Raw genomic sequence first — 21,899 nt, forward strand, 5'->3', positions numbered from 1 at the left:
CAGCCTCGCCGAACCAAAACAGGATGGGATTTGCAAAGCGCCGTCCGGTGCCAAAGGCACAGAACATCTGGCCAACTCCAAAACAGATTTATGAATGGGGAATAAAATTCCATTCGCAGCCACACCTTAGCTCCGCCTCGAAGGTTCGGCGATTGGCTGTCGGGGAGCAGGCCCAGCCAATGCCGGGCTTCCTGGTCAGAAGGAGGGAATGTACACCTGGAATTCTTGTCAATGAGAGAGCTGTTTGGGTTCACGCGAGGCTCGCACGCACCTCACTCTCCTGTCAAAGCTAGATTCTCCCGGGAGCTTTGGCAAATCGAGAAGAAACTGAAAGAGGAGCTTCCAGCTTCCAAGTCGGGGATTCTGGAAGGCGCGGCAAGGCGCTAGACCTCAAGGAAACCGCTGCCAGCTTCTGGAAGGCGCGGCAAGGCGCTAGACCTCAAGGAAACCGCTGCCAGCTTCAGGTCTGCCGCCGAATCCTCTGATCGAGACCGGTGAAAGAACAGCAGAATCACAGATCTGCGGAGCTGGAAGGAGGGATCTCCAAATATCATCTAGTCCAACCCGCTATGAGCGCCATGACACCGTTCGTAGGATGTTGACCGCGCCCAACGGTGACCCGTGGGACCTTGGGCCTCGCCGCCGAATCCTCGCCGGGCAGCCTTCTGAAGCCCCATGGTGGCCCTCGCCCGACAGCCGGGCGAAATTTTCTGGCATGGGTCACCAGGACCCACCGACTGCCCACGCCGCCTGGTGTTTTTTGCTGCTGGTCTGGCTCGCCAACTCCGCCCTTGGGCACGTAGACACGGCTTTGCAGCCGCACGGCGGGTATTGGTGGCCGAGGGGGGGCAGGCCCGCCCGCAGCTACCCCCACCTCCAGGGCGACGCACGGAGGCGGCGGCTCTACTCGTCCACTCACTACTTCCTGCGCATCGGCGGGGATGGCAAAGTCGACGGCACGCGTCGGGTCGAGTGTCCAGACAGTAAGTCTTGCTTGCATTTGATGCTTTCGAACATAGGGTTGAAAGCAAACTTCTGTTGTTGTTGTTGTTTAGTCGTTTAGTCGTGTCCGCCTCTTCATGACCCCCTGGACCAGAGCACGCCAGGCACTCCTGTCTTCCACTGTCTCCCGCAGTTTGGTCAGACTCATGCTGGTAGCTTTGAGAACACTGTCCAACCATCTCGTCCTCTGACGTCCTTGCGCCCTCCATCTTTCCCAACATCAGGGTCTTTTCCAGGGAGTCTTCTCTTCTCATGAGGTGGCCAAAGTCTTGGAGCCTCAGCTTCAGGATCTGTCCTTCCAGTGAGCACTCAGGGCTGATTTCCTTCCGAATGGAGAGGTTTGATCTTCTTGCAGTCCATGGGACTCTCCAGAGTCTCCTCCAGCACCAGAATTCAAAAGCATCCATTCTTCGGCCATCAGCCTTCTTTATGGTCCAGCTCTCACTTCCATACATCACTGCTGGGAAAACCATAGCTTTAACTATACGGACTTTTGTTGTGGCTTGCTGGTTCCTCCTCCAGGTGGATCATGTTTGGTCAAAACTCTCCATTATGACCTGTACATCTTGGGTGCCCTGCTAGGCGTAGTTCATAGCTTCTCTGAGTTATTCAAGCCCCTTCGCCACGGCAAGGCAGTGATCCATGAAGCTGTTAAACCCCAGTTGTTCTATACGGTTCCTGGCCCATTTGTCTGCAAACGCAACGAGGGCTAACTATCAATATATTGTCCGAAACCGCTTTGAGGTCCCTGTTGTGATACTGGTTCCATCATTTCCGACCTGCCAATATACTGCAAATCGTTATACGTGTGTGCAAAAGATTCACGAAAACCGTGAAGCCAGCCAACGCCTCTACCAAGTTCCCTCCTTATTCCAGACGTTGTGATATATCAGTATATCGCCACGTTCATAGAATCATAGAATCATAGAGTTGGAAGAGACCACAAGGGCCATCGAGTCCAACCCCCTGCCAAGCAGGAAACACCATCAGAGCACTCCTGACATATGGTTGTCAAGCCTCTGCTTAAAGACCTCCAAAGTAGGAGACTCCACCACACTCCTTGGCAGCAAATTCCACTGTCAAACAGCTCTTACTGTCAGGAAGTTCTTCCTAATGTTTAGGGGGAATCTTCTTTCTTGTAGTTTGGATCCATTGCTCCGTGTCCGCTTCTCTGGAGCAGCAGAAAACAACCTTTCTCCCTCCTCCATGTGACATCCTTTTATATATTTGAACATGGCTATCATATCACCCCTTAACCTCCTCTTCTCCAGGCTAAACATGCCCAGCTCCCTTAGCCGTTCCTCATAAGGCATCGTTTCCAGGCCTTTGACCATTTTGGTTGCCCTCCTCTGGACACGTTCCAGTTTGTCAGTGTCCTTCTTGAACTGTGGTGCCCAGAACTGGACACAGTACTCCAGGTGAGGTCTGACCAGAGCAGAATACAGTGGCACTATTACTTCCCTTGATCTAGATGCTATACTCCTATTGATGCAGCCCAGAATTGCATTGGCTGTTTTAGCTGCCGCGTCACACTGTTAGGTCATGTCAAGTTCAGCCGGGGATAGATCACAAATCTGAAAACCAGATTATCGCCCAGCCCTAACCGGAGGTGTCAAACTCTGCTTTTCTGCCACAAGAAATAAACGCAAAGCAGGGAGTTTTGCTTTTTAATTGCATTTATTTTCCACCATTTTCCGTAAGGAGCTTAAGGCAACATACCTGGTTCCTTCCCCCGCCCCCTTCTCATTTTATCCCCCAAACAACCTTGTGAAGTAGTTCAGGCTGAGAGAGACAGCGGTTGCTCCATGGTCACCCAGGAAAGTGGGAATTTGAACCCAGGTCCTTTCCCAACTCTCTAACCACTACACCACGCTGCCTTTCCGAGAGGCATCCCTCACTAGTGTTCACCTGCAAGACTCTGTGTGCATTTTTAGGGAGTTAATAAGTCTTGCTCTTTTGTCGGTTGCCTACAAGATGACGATGCTTTAAGAAAGGACAACACAGCCATAGTCATTAATGACAACTTTGCAACAATGCATAATCACCGACAACAACAACTTTGCAGCAATAATAACATCCTTCTAAAGCTGTCCGTAGAGTAAGGTAAAGGTAAAGGGACCCCTGACCATTAGGTCCAGTCGTGGCCGACTCTAGGGTTGCGGCGCTCATCTCGCTTTACTGGCCGAGGGAGCCGGCGTACAGCTTCCGGGTCATGTGGCCAGCAGGACTAAGCCGCTTCTGGCGAACCAGAGCAGCGCACGGAAACGCCGTTTACCTTCAGGTTACATACACTTCAGGTTACAAACTCCGCTAACCCAGAAATATTGCTTCAGGTTAGGAACTTTGCTTCAGGATGAGAACAGAAATCGTGCTCCAGCGGCGCAGCAGAAGAAGGAGGCCCCATTAGCTAAAGTGGTGCTTCAGGTTAAGAACAGTTTCAGCTTAAGAACGGTGCTCTGGAAGGAATTAAGTACTTAACCCGAGGTACCACTGTATTTTAAGCAAGTGTCCACAAAAATGAATATACCATACCAAAAACTATTTTGCACTGTGTTGGGTTAAACTGCTTGCCACAATATGACCATTAGGTAAAACTGCAAACAAACAAAAAAGTGTTTTTATTGGGATGAATTCAAACCAAAACGCCGAAGGATTTCCGCGAGGATATTTTAAAAATAAAACCACAAATCGCTGCAGATGTTCAGAGAGATGAATCGAAGAAAAGTTACGTATGGGGAGAAAACAAAATGGACATTTCCTTCTGTCTCTTAACTCTGGGGCACTAGGTTGTCGTAAACAAGGAGAAGGAATTTTAAGTGCAATTTTTAAAAAACGGAAATAAATTAAGGGCCTTCTCCCGTCTCTTCCAGATATCGTGGAGATCCGATCGGTGCGTGCGGGGATCGTGGCCATCCGGTCAGTCCACAGAGGGTTCTACTTAGCGATGAACAGAAAGGGGAAACTCTACGGCACGGTAAATATTCATGGCGGCGTCTCCTGCAAAACGGCGCCCTGCTGTCAATCGGCTGCTGTCACCCTGATGGGCGAGCGACACTAGTTGACGCGATGGGGCAGGATTTAGCTCTGTAGAGTCCTTCCCCCGTCCCCAATGGGTCAACCGGGGGAAGCCATGTATTAATAATAATAATAATAATAATTTATTATTTATACCCCGCCCATCTGGCTGAGTTTCCCCAGCCACTCTGGGCGGCTCTCAATCACATGTTAAAAACAATACAGATTTAAAAATTTACAGCTTCCGGGTCATGTGGCCAGCAGGACTAAGCCGCCTCTGGCGAACCAGAGCAGCGCACGGAAACGCCGTTTACCTTCCCGCCGGAGCGGTACCTATTGATCTACTTGCACTTTGTGCTTTCGAACTGCTAGGTTGGCAGGAGCAGGGACTGAGCAACGGGAGCTCACCCCGTCATTGCGGGGATTCGAACCGCCGACCTTCTGATCGGCAAGTCCTGGGCTCTGTGGTTTAACCCACAGCGCCACCCGCGTCCCTTTTCCACATAGCATATATTCAACCCAAAAAACAGCAGCGATTTGTTGTGGACAAAGGACAGCTGGACATATAAAGGGCCCCATTACCTTCAGGAGCTGAGGGCCGCATCAAACCTACACCCAGCCCTGCTGGCAAAGGCAGGGGTCCTAATGTCCGAGCTGCGTCCGCCAGGCCAAAACTAACCTCCGTCCTCCTTTTCTCTCTGCAGAAAGCGTACACCCCCAGCTGCAACTTCGTGGAGCGGATCGAAGAGAACGGGTACAACACTTACGCGTCCTTTCTCTGGCAGCATGAGGGGCGCCCCATGTTCCTCTCCCTCAACGCCAAGGGCGTTCCGCGAAAGGGGCCCAGGACCAGGAGACAGCACCTCTCCGCGCACTTTCTGCCCATGCTGGTCTCCTGACGGAGAGCGGGCAACGCACCACGGACTCGTATTGCTTATCAAACGCCTCCTTACATCGAGTATTAAAAAACAACAGAAACTTTCGGGTGGGAGGGGGGTTATTTATTATTTTTGTACGAAAAAATAAAGACACGCCGGCGTTCGACGCCGGAATGGAAAATCCCAGGAGGTTTGTTGGCATCGCCTTCATTGCTGTGTTCGGAGCTCAACAAGGACAAAGTCTTGTTTACAGCCTTGCAGGTCCACCAGAATGTTTCGGGGGAAAAGTGCTGCAAGACTTTGGATGGAGGGCCTAAGGGACTAGCGGCAGGATCACCCAACCGCTGTTTAAAAACCTTCCGTGAAGGAGGTAATAGGGCCGGGCGATATATCATCCAGCACCGGTTCGAAGTCCGTATTGTGATATGGGTTTCGTAGTTTTCGAGCTGGCAATATACAGTCGAACCCCAGCTCCTGAACGCCTCCGTTTTGGAACGTTTTGGCTCCCGGACGCCAAAAACCTGGAAGTACCGTATTTTTTGCTCTATAAGACTAACTTTTTCCCTCCTAAAAAGTAAGGGGAAATGTGTGCGCGTCTTATGGAGCGAATGCAGGCTGCGCAGCTATCCCAGAAGCCAGAACAGCAAGAGGGATTGCTGCTTTCACTGCGCAGCGATCCCTCTTGCTGTTCTGGCTTCTGAGATTCAGAATATTTTTTCTCGTTTTCCTCCTCCAAAAACTAGGTGCGTCTTGTGGTTTGGTGCATATTATAGAGCGAAAAATACGGTAAATGCTTCAGTTTTCGAACATTTTTCGGAAGCTAAACATCTGACGCGGCTTCCGAATGAGGGCAGGAAGCTCTTGAAACCCATCGGAAGCCGTGCCTCGGTCGTCCAACGTTTCGGAAGCCGAACGGGCTTCTGGAACGGAACACATCCGACAACCAAGGTTTGATTGTATCGCAAAACCTGATGTGCGTTTGTGCGCTGTGCAAAAATCACAATGTGGTGGTCGGGGGGAACCTTTGAAGCCAGTCAATGCTTCTCCCGATTCCTGCAGCCCCTGTTAATTTCGCCGGCTCAGCTCCACACAGACACCCCAGCCTCTTGCATGGGGCAGCGAATCGCGAGCGCTGGCAAAAATCACAATGCAGAGAAAACCGTGAAGCCAGCCGATTCCTTTACATAGGTAAAGGGACCCCTGACCATTAGGTCCAGTCATGACCGACTCTGGGGTTGCGGCGCTCATCTCGCTTTACTGGCCGAGGGAGCCGGCGTACAGCTTCTGGGTCATGTGGCCAGCAGGACTAAGCCGCTTCTGGCGAACCAGAGCAGCGCACGGAAACGCCGTTTACCTTCCCGCCGCAGTGGTACCTATTGATCTACTTGCACTTTGACGTGCTTTCGAACGGCTAGGTTGGCAGGAGCAGGGACCGAGCAACGGGAGCTCACCCCACCACGGGGATTCAAACCGCTGACCTTCTGATCGGCAAGTCCTAGGCTCCGTGGTTTAACCCACAGCGCCACCTGTGTCCCTTCCTTTACATAGCTCTGCCCTTATTTCAGACATCGTGATATATCGGTTTCTGTTGGTTCGGGTCTTCCCCTCCGGAGCAGGAGGGAAAAAACCTGGCTCTATCCCCCACAGGGGAGGGCTGTCATACGTCCGGAATTTCTCGGGATTCAAACAGCGATAATAGGACCCGGGGGGCGGAATTTGGAATAATCGGCACAGCGTCTGGGGTTTCTGTTAACAGAACCAGGAAGCGTGTGTTTGGGTATCAATTTTTGCATTTGGGGGGCAAATTCTCCCCAAAAAGCTCAATAACTTTTTTTATTACTGATTATTATTATTTTTTTAAATAAAGTATTTTTCTACATGGACGGTGAATCTCTCGCAGCCCTAACTGAAGATGCTCAAGTTTCTAGTCCCTGTGAAGGAGCAATTTAAACAGGAAACCTAAGAGAACCGGGGTACAACTGTAGAGACATTCCCTCCGGAAGAGAAAAATTGGTTCCTCTAAGAACCGGGACATCCCTGCAGATGTAAAAGGACTTTCAACTCCTATTGTTGCTAGCCAACATGGATGACAGCGGGGGATCAAGAAGATGTCAAGTTGGCCACCCCCGACTTAGATCTGAGGCCTGATTCTTCCATTCCAGGACAAGTTCATAGATCATAGCGTTGGAAGGAACCACAAATGCCTTGCAGCGCAGGAATCTTTCGCCCAACATGGGGCCCCCAAATTCAGACTCTCACGCTCCACTGACTGAGGGTTTCTCCCAAGCAGTCGATAAAATTAGGCCACCGTGTCAAATCAGGCGTTTATATCTCGAAGGTGCGGGACGAACCCAAACATGCGTGTACAGGATCCGAGCTGAAATGTCCGTTTATTTCAACAGCAGTAATAATTTAACATTATAAAAACCCCTTTCTCAACGCCGGGCTGCCCAAAAAAGAAAAAAGGGGGGGAAGGGTGATGTTAAAACAGGAGAGGAAACTAACGAGTCTGAAAATCTGGGTCCGGTCGTTAGGGTATGCTTTCCGCACATGACCTGTGTCCCCCCCCCCCAAAAAAAATTCCCTTCCTTGGCTGGCTTTCCTTCTCCCAGCTAGGAAGTAGAAAAATCCATTAGGTTGGGACGGGAGGGAAGAGGGAACGTCAAAAGGCTTGAGGAACTGAAAAGAGACGACCCCCCCCCCCCAAAAAAGATGGTCAAAATGCTTTTAAAAAAAAACAAACCAAGCTACTAACAGAAACGATTTCCGCTCAAAAAAAAAAAAGGAGAAAACCCCAAAAAGTCTCACTTCAGTGCTTCCATGTTCCTTTGCCGGGTTTTTCCTCAAAGAGTCCGCGTTTTTTTAAAAAGGGTGGGCTTCCCTCGTACCCACCCCGGAGGAAACAAAACGGGAGAGCGCCCGAAACACCCTTGCGCGGTCGAAGAGACAAGGGTGAGTTTGTGTGTTCAAGGGGGAAATGTGTCGTAGGGGGCGGGGGTCGCGTTCTGCTTCCCCTGCCCCACACCCTGCCCCCTTTGCTCTGTGTTCCAGGGCTGGGGGGGGGGGTTTCCTCTCCCATTCCCGCCCCTCCACAGACACCCACCCGCCGCCCGCCCCCAGTTTCGCCAGGTGGGGAGGAAGGCGACAAAAGGGGCGCGAGAGCAGCGACGTTTTTGTTTCGTTTTTTGCTTGCTTTCGAAAGGTGTGTTTCGTTTTCCGACCCGACCCGCCCCCCGGCAACCTCCCGCCCCGCCGTTCCGCTCTCACGAGTTGTTCGCCGCGTTCTCGTTACTCGGCGAGCTAGAGGAGGAGGAAGAGGAGGAGGAAGACGAGGAGGCGAAGTTCATAGCCGAGAGTCCCGGGGGGTTGGTGGCAGTGTTCTGGCCGCTGAGGCTCTTCCGGCAGACGGGGCATGTGTCGTGCTGGAACGAAACGCGAAAAGGGAGAAATTGAGACGGGCCGTCGCTTCCGTAGACGCCCGGTCTAATTTCTAACACCGGCACTCGACTTTAATAATAATAATTTATTATTTATACCCCGCCCAATGGGACGCGGGTGGCGCTGTGGGTTAAACCACAGAGCCTAGGACTTGCCGATCAGAAGGTCGGCGGTTCGAATCCCCGCAATGACGGGGTGAGCTCCCGTTGCTCAGTCCCTGCTCCTGCCAACCTAGCAGTTCAAAAGCACGTCAAAGTGCAAGTAGATAAATAGGTACCGCTCCGGCGGGAAGGTAAACGGCGTTTCCGTGCGCTGCTCTGGTTCGCCAGAAGCGGCTTAGTCCTGCTGGCCACATGACCCGGAAGCTGTACGCCGGCTCCCTCGGCCAGTAAAGCAAGATGAGCGCTGCAACCCCAGAGTCGGCCGCGACTGGACCTAATGGTCAGGGCTCCTTTTTTTTCACCAGCCACTCTGGGCGGCTTCCAATTGAGTGTTAAAAACAATACAGCATCAAATATTAAAAGCTTCCCTAAACAGGGCTGCCTTCAGGTGTCTTTTAAAAATAGGATAGCTGCTTATCTCCTTGACATTTGATGGGAGGGCGTTCCACAGGGTGGGTGCCACCACCGAGAAGGCCCTCTGTCTGGTTCCCTGTAAACTTGCTTCTCGCAGCGAGGGAACCGCCAGAAGGCCCTCGGCGCTGGACCCCAAACTTGACCCATCCAAACAATGACCATCTTCAGTGCAGGTAAGGGGGAAAACTAGTTTTAATTTTGTCTTGTTTATTTTATAGCACAGTGCATTGATTCTCGCTTTCGTTTCATAGATCAACGGTCTCATTAGATAGTAAAACTCATGTAAAATTGCTGTTTTAGGGTTTGTCTTTGAAAGGCCGGAACGGAATAATCCGTTTTGCATGACTTTCTATGGGAAAGCAGCGCGCCTTGGTTTTGGAACGCTTTGGTTTTGGAACGGACTTCCTGAAGGGATTCAGTTTGAGAACCAAGGTGCCACTGTATTGAAATTCTCTCTCTTCGCGACTCACCTGCTCCAGCCATGGAACTATGCAGCCGTCGTGGAACAAGTGATTACAGGGTAACTGCCGCACGCTCTCGCCCGCTTCATAATCTTCCTTACAGACGGGACACTCCAGACCGGAACCTGCGGTTGCAGAACAAGGAACCTTGGGTTTATTTACTGGCCCACGTTGCAATAAATAAACAAAGAAATAAAAAGGGGGGAGGGGAAAAACCTGGCAAAAGAAGCAACGACGTGGGCTGGGAGATTTCGGATCCTTAAAAAATATTTACAGTCCTGTTCCCCTGGAACTTCCACAACAGTCAAGTGAAACACTCTCTGGCCCCCACCATGAATTTACTTGAATTTAACTGGAGTTATATACGGTACAGGGACACGGGTGGCAAGGGAGCCAGCGATCGACCACACATTCGCTCTATAAGACGCACAGACATTTCGCCTTACTTTTTAGGAGGGGGGAAAAGTGCATTGTATGGAGCGAAAAACACGGTATATTTTTGGGGGGAGGGAGTGAGAGGAGAAAAGAAACGCGGAAGAAAAAAGCGACTCACCTACGTGTTCCTCTGTGATGTGGATTGTGGGGAGTGCTTGGATTTTCTCCTTGTCCGCCGGAGGAGGCCCCGTGTTCTCAAACTGATTTAGAAGCTGGAAGACAACAGGGATGCGGGAGGTAAAGGTAAAGGTACCCCTGCCCGTACGGGCCAGTCGTGTCTGACTCTAGGGTTGTGCGCCCATCTCACTTAAGAGACCGGGGGCCAGCGCTGTCTGGAGACACTTCCGGGTCATATGGCCAGCGTGACGAAGCTGCTCTGGCGAGCCGGCACCAGCGCAGCACACGAAAACGCCGTTTACCTTCCCGCTATAAAGCGGTACCTATTTATCTACTTGCAGTTAAGGGTGCTTCCGAACTGCTAGGTGGGCAGGAGCTGGGACTGAAAGACGGGAGCGCACCCCGCCGCGGGGATTCGAACCGCCGACCATGCAATCGGCAAGCCCTAGGCGCTGAGGTTTTACCCACAGCGCCACCCGCGTCCGGGGATGCGGGAGAGAGTGAGGCAAAAGCCCCGAGATGCTTCGATCCTCGCCTTGTTGCAAAGGGGTGGGGATTCCAGATAATAACAAGAATAACTTATTACTTGTACCCCGCCCATCCAGCTGGGTTTTCCCAGCCACTCTGGGCGGCTCCCAACAGAATATTATAAACACAATAAAACATCTAACGTTAAAAGTTTCCCTAAACAGGGCTGCCTTCAGATGTCTTCTAAAAGTCAGATCGTTGTTTATCTCCTTGACATCTGGCGGGAGGGCGTTCCACAGGGCGCGACTACCAAAAACACCCTCTGACTGTAACCTCTAATAAATAATAATAATAATAATTTATTTATACTCCGCCCACCTGGCTGGGTTTCCCCAGCCACTCTGGGCGCCTTCCAACAAAATATTAAAATACAGTAGTCCAAATGATAAAAGCTTCCCTAAACAGGGAATACCAAACCTACAATATAAAAAAACACGCAAAATACCGTATTTTTTGCTCTATAAGACTCACTTTTCCCTCCTAAAAAATAAGGGGAAATGTGTGTGCGTCTTATGGAGCGAATGCAGGCTGCGCAGCTATCCCAGAAGCCAGAACAGCAAGAGGGATTGCTGCTTTCACTGCGCAGCGAACCCTCCTGTTGTTCTGGCTTCTGAGATTCACAATATGTTTTTTCTTGTTTTCCTCCTCCAAAAACTGTTCTGGCTTCTGGGATAGCTGCGCAGCCTGCATTCGCTCCATAAGACGCACACCCTTTACTTTTTATGAGGGGGAAAGTGAGTCTTATAGAGCAAAAAATACGGTAATTTTTATTTTAGTTTTGGAAATGCGGACAGTGTCTCCGCGGAAGACGGAAGCGACGCAGATTTCGAAACCAACGATTTCCCCCGGAAGGGCAGAGAGGTTTTACCTGGGTAATGATGGCGTCCAAGCCGTTGGCTCCCCAGGCGTAGTCCATCGGATTTGAATGCAGGACTCCCCTTCAGGAACGTAACGATAAATGGGGTTTGGGAGGGGAGAAGCAGAGAGGAAGGGTTAAGATTTCCGCCGGGACCAAAAGGCCGCTGGGAAAAAGGACGGAGTGGGGGGGCGGGGGCGTTGTGAACTCACCAAGGCCCCACCCCTAGGTTCGGTATCGTGGTCGGGGCGATGATGCCGTTGACCAGTTGCTGAATGATTCTGCAGAGAGAGGAGGGAGGTGGAGAGAAGGAAAAGTGAGCCGACTGCCGGGAGAAAGAGGAATACTCTCGAACGCCACTCCTCAAGGCTTTGGGACTCCGACCCAGCACCAATCCTGACCATCGTGCCTGTATCTTTTCTCTCACGCTCTATCTGCAGCTCTCGGTTCCATCAGGCGGGGCGGGAGGAAGGGGGGGGAAATAGTGCCCGAAGTAAACCCGCAGATCAGACCATCTATGCTAGTCTACCACTACAAATCTACGGGAGAAGCGCTTGCAGTCTTTTCTCCGCTTTCCCCCAATATGGCTAGCCCTTGGAACACCTGCCCGCGCCTCCGCCTCCTCCTCCTCTCTCTGAACTGCTTCCTCTATGGTTGCCCTCGCTCTCCTCTCAAGGCTCCTCAGCAATTCATCGGCCGCGCCAGGCTGCCCATCTCATCCAGATCCTTCGGTGGCACAGCTGCAGTATGGCCTAGTGGGAGCGGTGGCGATGGACAGAGGGGAGGCCCCAGGCAGAGATGCCCAGTTTGGCGGCCGCAAGGAGGATGACGGTGGAAGGGCCTGAGGCTCCCACCAGTCCCGGCGGGAAGGGGCTCCCAGGGGCCGAGGCTGGTGAGAGGAGGGCAGAGGGGGGTGGGCCGGGCAGCCAAGCAACACAGTTGGAGCCTCCCTCCTCCCTGGCCGGCAGGGAGGGAGGGAGAGGATCTGCTTCCTTTGAAACCCGGGAAATTTAAGGGACAGCAGCAGGACACAGTGCTGGGATAAGGGACTGTCCCGCCAAATAAGGGACGGTTGACAGCTATGCCGGAGTCGTGTCCTCTCACCCTTCCAGCGTGGGGACGCCTTCGTGCCTGCCGGCAGTCCTCCGCGCCGTGAAGCGTGCCCGGGGCTGCCTGGTGCCATATCTGTGCCGGGACTGGTGTTCCCTCTCGCGCCGGTTCTCCGCCTCCCGGTTGTCCTCGGGTTGAGCGTTGGACCCAAAGGCTGGGAATTCGAAGGTGTCGTCGATGATGCCAAAGGCGAACTGCCCGTAGCCCTGGGGCAGGGTGAATAAGTGCTGGTCGGCGTTCTGGAGCGGAAGGGGAGAGGGTCAGGGGCGTTGGGAAGACGCCTTGTGTACAGGTGCGAGGTTCTAGCCCCGCCTACTCCTGCCTCTGGCCCCGCCCACTGCTGGGACGCCCCGCCCCAGAAAGGTACGCTGCCCTCATTCATTTATTGAATTTATATACAGCCCTATAAGGGACGCGGGTGGCGCTGTGGGTTAAACCAGAGCCTAGGACTTGCCGATCAGAAGGTCGGCGGTTCGAATCCCCGTGACGGGGTGAGCTCCCGTTGCTCGGTCCCTGCTCCTGCCAACCTAGCAGTTCGAAAGCACTTCAAAGTGCAAGTAGATACCGTATTTTTCGCTCTATAAGACGCACTAGACCACGCGACGCACCTAGTTTTTGGAGGAGGAAAACAAGAAAAAAAATATTCTCAATCTCAGAAGCCAGAACAGCAAGAGGGATCGCTGCGCAGTGAAAGCAGCAATCCCTCTTGCTGTTCTGGCTTCTGGGATAGCTGCGCAGCCTGCATTCGCCCCATAAGACGCACACACACATTTCCCCTTACTTTTTAGGAGGGAAAAAGTGAGTCGTATAGGGGGAAAAATACGGTAATTTATATACAGCCCTATACCTGGAGGCCTCAGGGCGGTTCACAAAAAATATCAGGCAGAGACCTCTGCTTCCAGCCAAAGATAACCTCCGCTGGGCAAAGCTAGTCGCCTGGAAACGACCCCAACTCGCCCAAAGGCGAGTGGCTATTTCGCCAGCAACCCAACTCCATCCGTTCCCTCCCAGCTTCCAAATTCGGGCAAAGACGCGACAGTGCAGAATCGGCCTGCCACACTTGGCACCTCACCTCGAACGGGTGCCTGCTCTGCTCGCTGGTCGACGCCGAAGAGTTGGATCCATTTTCGACGTTCCTGAAAAGATTTCGAGATAGAAGACCGAGCTGAAGGCAAGCAGGCAAGAAAGCAGCGTCGACCCTTAAAAAACCACGTCTAAGGCAGGAGAAACTCTGAACAAATCTGGGGTTTTTTGTCTCTCTCAAGGCTGCCAATTCCTTAATGTGGACTAGCTACTTGTGGTGAACCTGTGCCCTTCAATCCACGATTGGTCTGTACTTGACAACAGTGGGGGCATTAATTAAGGACTTGTCGTTCCTCTTACTTGCCCCTCCAGGCCGGCTTTTGCCCGCAGGCTGTGGCCATCTGGGGGTCTGCCCGCTGCCAGAATGCGGCCCCCACAGCCCGAAAAGGGGACCCCGCCCCAGACCCAAAACTGAAAACCGGCAAAAATCTCATTTTGTCCCAAATCAGAGAGTTGGGCTTTACCTAGGTTCTTCCGGCAACTCTTCGATAAAGCCAGATTCGCACCGCGGGCAGATGTAGTCCTGCAGGGGGGGGGGGAACAGTACAAATTAGCTTTAGAAAACAACAACAATAAATGCGTGCAATTGGGACTCTCTCGCACCAGAGAAAGATGGGGCACTTGCAAGATGTAACCCAAATTTAAGAATTGATGTTTGCTGTGACCAAGGCTTGTCCCTTTAAAGGGCTGAGCTCCTTCTTCCTTTTGCAAGGAACTTCCTTGCAAATGCTTACAGCAGTAATACTAATAATAATAATACTAATTTATTATTTACACCCTGCCCATCTGGCTGGGTTTCCCCAGCCACTCTGGGCGGCTTCCAACAAAATATTAAAAATACAATAAAACTCCAAACGTTTAAAGCTTCCCTAAAGAGGGCTGCCTTCAGATGTCTTCTAAAAGCCAGGTAATTGTTTATTTCCTCGACATCTGAACGGAGGGCGCCACCACCGAGAAGGCCCTCCGCCTGGTTCCCTGTAACCTCGCTTTTTGCAGGGAGGGAACCGCCATAAGGCCCTCCGAGCTGGACCCCGGTGTCCGGGCTGGACAATGGGGGTAGAGGGCTGGGCGATGTATCGGCGAATCATTCAAAATCTACATGGCAATGTTGATTTTGGAATTTCAGATCAGGCTATATATGGCGAATCGTCGGCGTTTCACGCAAAGCCTCCTCATTCCCCAAATAACCGCCAGAAGCCCACTCCCTCCGTAGCCCAGCCACCCCCTAATATACTGGCGCAGGTACAATTGTGACCACATGGAAGATTTTCGGGTGCCAAGTTGCTGTCCGACGTCTCTATTTCGCAGGTAAGAAGAATAGCTCCTTTATGGAATTTATCTCCCAACCTTTTTGTCTGGGAATGAAGTTTTACAAAGTACGGAAGCCGCCATTCGGCTACATCCTCATGTTTAAAAAGTTCTCAGGTCTAATCAGAAGGCTAGGTGGGCAGGAGCTGGGACCGAGCAACGGGAGCTCACCCCGTCATTGCGGGGATTCGAACCGCCGACCTTCTGATCGGAGAGCCCTAGGCTCTGTGGTTTAACCCACAGCGCCACCCGTGTCCCTCCCTTGACTGTATACAGGGCTGTATTAAACATATGCGGCGCCGGGGTGCACAGATCTGCCTTGGCTAGTCGCCTGCAAGCGTTCTGTACTCACCCAAAGGCGAGCAGCTACTTATACACAGCCTAAGCCCCGGGGAGAGGAAGGGGGCTTTATGCTAACAGGCCTGTTCTCCCTTCTGCAACTCAATTGCTTCTCCAGACAATCCCTCATTGCCCAACCAGACTAAGGCGAAACGGCCGTCACAACTTGTACTCTCAGTGCGGTTAAATTATGCCCTTTATGGAAAACAAAATCTAAACAAGACTATTATCTCCAGCATGTAATTGAGCGCTGAAAGGGAGACAACGATGACAGATTATTATTATTATTTTAAAAATAAGTTCTTCTACTTAACTGCTTAAGAAATCAGAGGGAAACGTCCTGGTACCCAAACAACCTGGCACCCAGAAATCTTCACACGGCCGCAAGTGGATCAGCGCCGGATGCAAAACACGCCAGGCAAATTTCTGACACTGGCTGCCGCACCGGAAAAAGCATCCGGGCGGAATTTTAGAAAACCAGTCAAAACACCCAGGATATGCCCAGCTCAATATGCTCCGAGATTTTGCAAAACTGGCTCAACAGCTTCTGCACTAAAAGAAAGCTCGACCGTTTTTGTGTCCGGATTTTCGCTTTGTTTGCAAACACGGCAGCTCTAGTTGAGGACTACGTTTCCCATCATCCTGGACGTGTGAACCTCGGGAAAGGCCTGCGAGCTGGATCGGGCCCAGTTTCTTGTCCTCACAGGGGCGAGTCAGGTGTCCCCAATGGGAAGCCCCCTGAGCAAAACTGCAACACCCCCCAACTGGTATTCAGAAGGAGAACACAGCCATCATCGCTGGTACCCATTGCCAGCCTCCTCCTCCTCGGATCGGTCCTGTGGCAGTGAGTTCCGTAGGTTTTTGCTATTATATACCGCCCTATATGGGATGCAGGTGGCGCTGTGGGTTAAACCACAGAGCCTAGGACTTGCCAATCAGAAGGTTGGCGGTTCGAATCCCCGCAATGATGGGGTGAGCTCCCGTTGCTTGGTCCCTGCTCCTGCCAACCTAGCAGTTCGAAAGCACGAGGTGCTAGTAGATAAATAGGTACCGCTCTGGCGAGAAGGTAAACGGCGTTTCCGTGCGCTGCTCTGATTTCGCCAGAAGCGGCTTAGTCAAAATAAATAAAATGTGTTGCAAAGGGGCTTGGGACCGGATGACCGGCTGGGACCTTTCCAGAGCTCCCGTTCTAATTCTGCGAAAATAAATATATTTCGGCACGGCCACAGCTCCATGCACAACTGGCAGGGGGTTTTTTGGGGGGGTGGCAGAGGGAAAAAAGGAGAAAACGTTCCGGGATTTTTCCTTTCAGCCAGCAGTTGAGGAAAGACACATGGGCGGGCAAGGCCGAGAAAGAGATAGCGAAAGAGAAAGAGAAAGCAAGCCTTGGGAAAGACCGAAGTCATGCTGACTGAGTCGATTTCATCTGCAAACACAGAATGGAACCTCTGTGTTCCAGCATAGTCTATCCCTGGATACCAGCTGCTGGCAGGCGAAGAGGGGAAGCTGTTCTTTTCAGGCACTGCTCGTAATAATAAATTGTATTTATAACCCGCCCTCCGCAGCTAAGACCGCAGGCGAGACAGGACTCCTGATAGGTGGCCTGGTGTATAATCAATGCCCTTATTAAGTGGAACCTCCGCGGGAAAGAGAAGTCTACCCTCGCTTGACAAACTGGGGGGGGAAGAGGGGAGAAGAGAGGTGGGGGTTTAACATCCACCCACATACAGCAGCAAGGCTTAGAGATGGGAGGGAGACCGCCCCCCACCGCCAGCAACCCTCAATGACGGACACAACAACTCCGCTTTTAGTGGAGCCTCCTTATGAAAGGGCAGTCTACCCCCTAGATGGGGAAAAGCCTCCGCTGCAAACATGCCCACCCCAAAGGACTTATATAAGGGGGGAAGGAAGCAATGCCTGGAAGTGGAGCCTCCAGGTGGGAGAGCAGTCTACCCCCCCACAAAAAAGAGGGAGAAAAGGGGGGAGGGCAACACCTCCCCAACCAACCCATCTCTACTTTTATGGGCAAAAGTCTCCGCTGCAAACAGGCCACCCCCCCAAAAAGGACTTAAGTGGGAGGAAGCAAAGCCTGGCAATGGAGCCTCCAGGTAGAAGTGCAGTCTACCCCCCTGCCCCCAAAAAGGGAGAGAGAAGGGGGGAGGGCAACACCTTCCCATCCTTACCTTGATGGACAAAACCCTTCACTGCAAACATGACCCCCCCCAAAAAGGACTTATATAAGGGGAGAAGGAAGCGTCGCCCAGCAGTGGAGCCTCCAGGGCAAAGCGCAGTCCCCTCCTCTTAATTGGGGGGGGGGCTTTGGGGGAGAAACCCCTGTCTCATCCCCCTCCCTCCCCACCCCCCAAGAAGGCCCAGGCGCCATTCTCCAGTAGTGGAGCCTCCAGGTGGGAGAGCAGTCTACCCCCCCCCAAAAAAAAGAGGGAGAGAAGAGGGGGACAACACCTCCCCACCCAACCCATGTTTACCTTGATGGGCAAAACCCTCCACTGCAAACATGTCCCCCCCCAATAACACCCCCCCAATGGAGCCTCCAGGTGAGAGAGCAGTCTACCCCTCCCCTCCTCTTTACAAGGCTTGATTGGGGGGGCCTTGGGAGAGAAGACCCCCCCCCCCAGAAAAGGACTCATATAAGGGGAGAAGGAGTGGAGCCTCCAGGGCAAAGAGCAGTCTACCCCTCCCCTCCTCTTAATTGGGGGGGGGGCTTGGGGGAGAAACCCCCCCACCAGAAAAGGACTCATACAAGGGGAGAAGGAGTGGAGCCTCCAGGGCAAAGAGCAGTCTACCCCTCCCCTCCTCTTAATTGGGGGGGGGGGCTTGGGGGAGAAACCCCCCCACCAGAAAAGGACTCATACAAGGGGAGAAGGAGTGGAGCCGCCAGGGCAAAGAGCAGTCTACCCCTCCCCTCCTCATAATTGGGGGCGGGGCTTGGGGGAGAAACCCCCCCACCAGAAAAGGACTCATACAAGGGGAGAAGGAGTGGAGCCTCCAGGGCAAAGAGCAGTCTACCCCTCCCCTCCTCTTAATTGGGGGGGGGGCTTGGGAGAGAACCCCCCCCGTCTCATCCCCCTCCCTCCACACACCCCAAGAAGGCCCAGGCGCCATTCTCCAGTAGTGGAGCCTCCAGGTGGGAGAGCAGTCTACCCCTCCCCTCCACTTTACAAGGCTTGATTGGGGGGGCCTTGGGAGAGACCCCCCCCAGAAAAGGACATATAAGGGGAGGAGTGGAGCCCCCAGGGCAAAGAGCAGTCTACCCCTCCCCTCCTCTTAATTGGGGGGGGGGCTTGGGGGAGAGACCCCCCCCAGAAAAGGACTCATATAAGGGGAGGAGTGGAGCCTCCAGGGCAAAGAGCAGTCTACCCCTCCCCTCCTCTTGATTGGGGGGGCTTGCTCTTGATTGGGGGGGCTTGGGAGAGAGACCCCCCCAGAAAAAGACCCATATAAGGGGAGAAGGAGTGGAGCCTCCAGGTGAGAGAGCAGTCTACCCCTCCCCTCCTCTTAATTGGGGGGGCTTGCTCTTGATTGGGGGGGCTTGCTCTTGATTGGGGGGGCTTGCTCTTGATTGGGGGGGCTTGCTCTTGATTGGGGGGGCTTGGGAGAGACCCCCCCAGAAAAGGACTCATATAAGGGGAGAAGGAGTGGAGCCCCCAGGTGAGAAAGCAGTCTACCCCTCCCCTCCTCATAATTGGGGGGGCTTGCTCTTGATTGGGGGGGCTTGCTCTTGATTGGGGGGGCTTGGGAGAGAACCCCCCCCGAAAAGGACTCATATAAGGGGAGGAGTGGAGCCTCCAGGGCAAAGAGCAGTCTACCCCTCCCCTCCTCTTGATTGGGGGGGCTTGCTCTTGATTGGGGGGGCTTGGGAGAGAGACCCCCCCAGAAAAAGACCCATATAAGGGGAGAAGGAGTGGAGCCTCCAGGTGAGAGAGCAGTCTACCCCTCCCCTCCTCTTAATTGGGGGGGCTTGCTCTTGATTGGGGGGGCTTGCTCTTGATTGGGGGGGCTTGGGGGAGAACCCCCCCAGAAAAGGAATTCTATAAGGGGAGAAGGAGTGGAGCCTCCAGGGCAAAGAGCAGTCTACTCCTCCCCTCCTCTTAATTGGGGGGGGCTTGGGGGTTAGGAAGAACCCCCCCCGCCTCCCCCCCCTAGAAGGCCCAGGCGCCCTCCTCCCGTAGCTGAGCCTCCCCCCGGCAGCGCAGTCTACCGGCCTCCCCCGCCGGGCCTTGCGGAGCGGCGGGTCCTCCGTCCCCGGAGCGGGCGGGGAAGCGCCGTCCCGCGGCCCCCCGGGACTCACCGGCAAGCGCGGGGCGATCTCGGCCGAGCAGCAGTGGCAGAAGTAGCGTCCCGGCTGCGGCGAAGCCTCCGCCATCTTGTCCCCTCCTCCCTCCTCCTCCTCCTCCCTGACGGGAGGCCAAGCCCCGCCCCCGACGACGTCACCGCGCGGGGACGGGGACGACGGCGGCCGGCGAGGGCCGGAAAGCATCAGGCAGCAAGGCGCACGGAGCACTTCCTCCTCCCTAGAGCGGCTGCTTCCGGTCGCGGAGGCGGGATTTCCTGTGTGTGTGTGAGGGGAATTGATGGACTCCTCTCGAAGAGAGGGTTGCCCATAGTCATGCGCAGATGGGCCCCGCGCATCCGGAGGTTCCCGGACGGCGCCCGGGGATTCGCGGAGAGCGCCCGGGGATATCCGGACGGCTGGCAGCCCGTGCCGGAAATGCGGATTTCCTTGAAAATACTTCAGAAACGTCATTCCCACCCCCCTTTCAAAATAATATATGTATAACAGATCAACAAATAAAATAAATAAAAGGACAAAAATAAAATAAATAAAATAAAGGACTAAAAATAAAAGAAATAAAACAAAAGGACTAAAATCTGTGTCCAGATTTTCAATTATTATTATTGAAATACTGCCCCTCATTGTGTAAAGAATGTTCTGTTCTTTTCCTCTTTTGAATCTTTTCACTTCGTATCTTTATTTTTTTTCTTTTCCTCTTTTTTGTTCCTTTAAATATTTTCTATTCCCTACATCATTTCCTTTTTTCTTCAAATGTAAAGAGATAGCACATCATGTTTGTATAGGTATGTACATTTTTAATCAGCAAAGAATTAAAATTAAAATCAAGAAAGAAAGCACACCAGTGCAAGTAGATAAATGGGTACCACTGCGGCGGGAAGGTAAATGGCATTTCTGTGTGCTGCTCTGGTTTCCGTCATGCGCCAGAAGCGGTTCAGTCCTGCTGGCCACACGACCCAGAAAGCTGTCTGTGGACACCGCCGGCTCCCTCAGCCTGAAAGCGAGATGAGCGCCACAACCCCATAGTCGCCTTTGACACGACTTAACCATCCAGGGGTCCTTTACCTTCACCTTAGGGACGCAGGTGGTGCTGTGGGTTAAACCACAGAGCCTAGGACTTGCCGATCGGAAGGTTGGCGGTTCAAATCCCCGCAATGACGGGGTGAGCTCCCGTTGCTCGGTCCCTGCTCCTGCCCACCTAGCAGTTCGAAAGCACCTCAAAGTGCAAGTAGATAAATAGGTACCACTCCGGCGGGAAGGTAAACAGCGTTTCCGTGCGCTGCTCTGGTTCGCCAGAAGCGGCTTAGTCCTGCTGGACACATGACCCAGAAGCTGTACGCCGGCTCCCTCGGCCAATAAAGTGAGATGAGCGCCACAACCCCAGAGTTGGTCACGACTGGACCTAATGGCCAGGGCTCCCTTTACCTTTAACCACTGTGGGTTAAACCACAGAGCCTAGGGCTTGCCGATCAGAAGGTCGGCAGTTCGAATCCCCGCAAAGGAGTGAGCTCCCGTTGCTCTCTCCCAGCTCCTTCCAGCCTAGCAGTTCGAAAGCACACCAGTGCAAGTAGATAAATAGGTACCACTGCGGCAGGAAGGTAAATGGCATTTCCGTGCGCTCTGGTTTCCGTCATGCGCCAGAAGCGGCTTAGTCCTGCTGGCCACATGACCTGGAAGCTATACAACCAATCCCTCTTCCTGGAGAACTGGGCTCTCCCATCGACTCTCAGCACCCTGATCATACTACAATTCCCAGGTGCATTGGGGCTGTTCAAAGTCGTATGATACTGCTTTAAATGCATATAAAGTGGCACCTTGGTTCTCAAACGCCTTGGTCCTCAAACAACTTGGAACCCAAACACTGCAAACCCGGAAGCGTGTGTTCTGGTTTGCAAACATTTTTCGAGAGCCGAACGTGCTCCGTTTTGAATTTTATGCTTCCGTTTTGAGTGCCACGCTTTTGTTTTGAGTGTTATGCTGAGGTCCGTCTGCTTTTGCTATTTATTTTGCATTTTCGTTTTCGCGGCTCTTTTTCGTTTTGCTTTTGTGACCGTGCAGAACCCAGTCTAGCTACTGATGGATCGATTGTGCGACTGCAGTACATTGTTTATTGCCAAAATAAAAAATTCCTTCTAGTAGCACCTTAAAGACCAACTAAGTTACCGTAGTTCTTGGTATGAGCTTTCGTGTGCATGCACACTTCTTCAGATACACTGAGACAGAAGTTGCCAGATCCTTCTATATAGTGAGAAGGTGGGGAGGGGTATTACTCAGAAGGGTGGTGGGAATGGGTGATTGGCAGATAGCTGAGATGGATTCTTATCTCATTATACATGACTAAGCCATTTCTCACCTTCTCACCCCTTGCCTTTTCCTGTAAGACCTATTGCAGTCGTTAAGAGTCGTCAACAGGCTCACCTCAGCTATCTGCCAATCTCCCAT

At 52.7% G+C, this 21,899-nt stretch overlaps 2 protein-coding genes across 2 annotated transcripts; one reads left to right on the top strand and one right to left on the bottom strand.

Annotated features, from left to right (window-relative positions):
• Positions 1-382: 382 nt before the first annotated feature.
• FGF22 (fibroblast growth factor 22) lies at positions 383-5,535 on the top strand. Its single transcript, XM_083484204.1, has 3 exons — positions 383-983; positions 3,873-3,976; positions 4,722-5,535. Exons 1-3 carry the CDS (start codon positions 596-598, stop codon positions 4,914-4,916), a joined length of 687 nt encoding a protein of 228 aa, XP_083340330.1. The 5' UTR covers positions 383-595; the 3' UTR covers positions 4,917-5,535.
• A 1,672-nt stretch (positions 5,536-7,207) lies between these two features.
• Positions 7,208-19,584, bottom strand: RNF126 (ring finger protein 126). Its single transcript, XM_083484125.1, has 9 exons — positions 19,455-19,584; positions 13,963-14,021; positions 13,488-13,551; positions 12,410-12,654; positions 11,518-11,586; positions 11,318-11,387; positions 9,923-10,016; positions 9,379-9,494; positions 7,208-8,317 (listed from the first exon to the last, which is right to left on the bottom strand). The coding sequence occupies exons 1-9, from the start codon at positions 19,527-19,529 to the stop codon at positions 8,159-8,161; spliced, it is 951 nt and encodes a 316-aa protein (XP_083340251.1). The 5' UTR covers positions 19,530-19,584; the 3' UTR covers positions 7,208-8,158.
• Positions 19,585-21,899: the final 2,315 nt, after the last annotated feature.

The sequence above is a fragment of the Podarcis liolepis genome, assembly GCF_965112155.1.
Source record: "Podarcis liolepis genome assembly, chromosome: 18".
NCBI classification, from domain to species: Eukaryota; Metazoa; Chordata; class Lepidosauria; order Squamata; family Lacertidae; genus Podarcis; species Podarcis liolepis.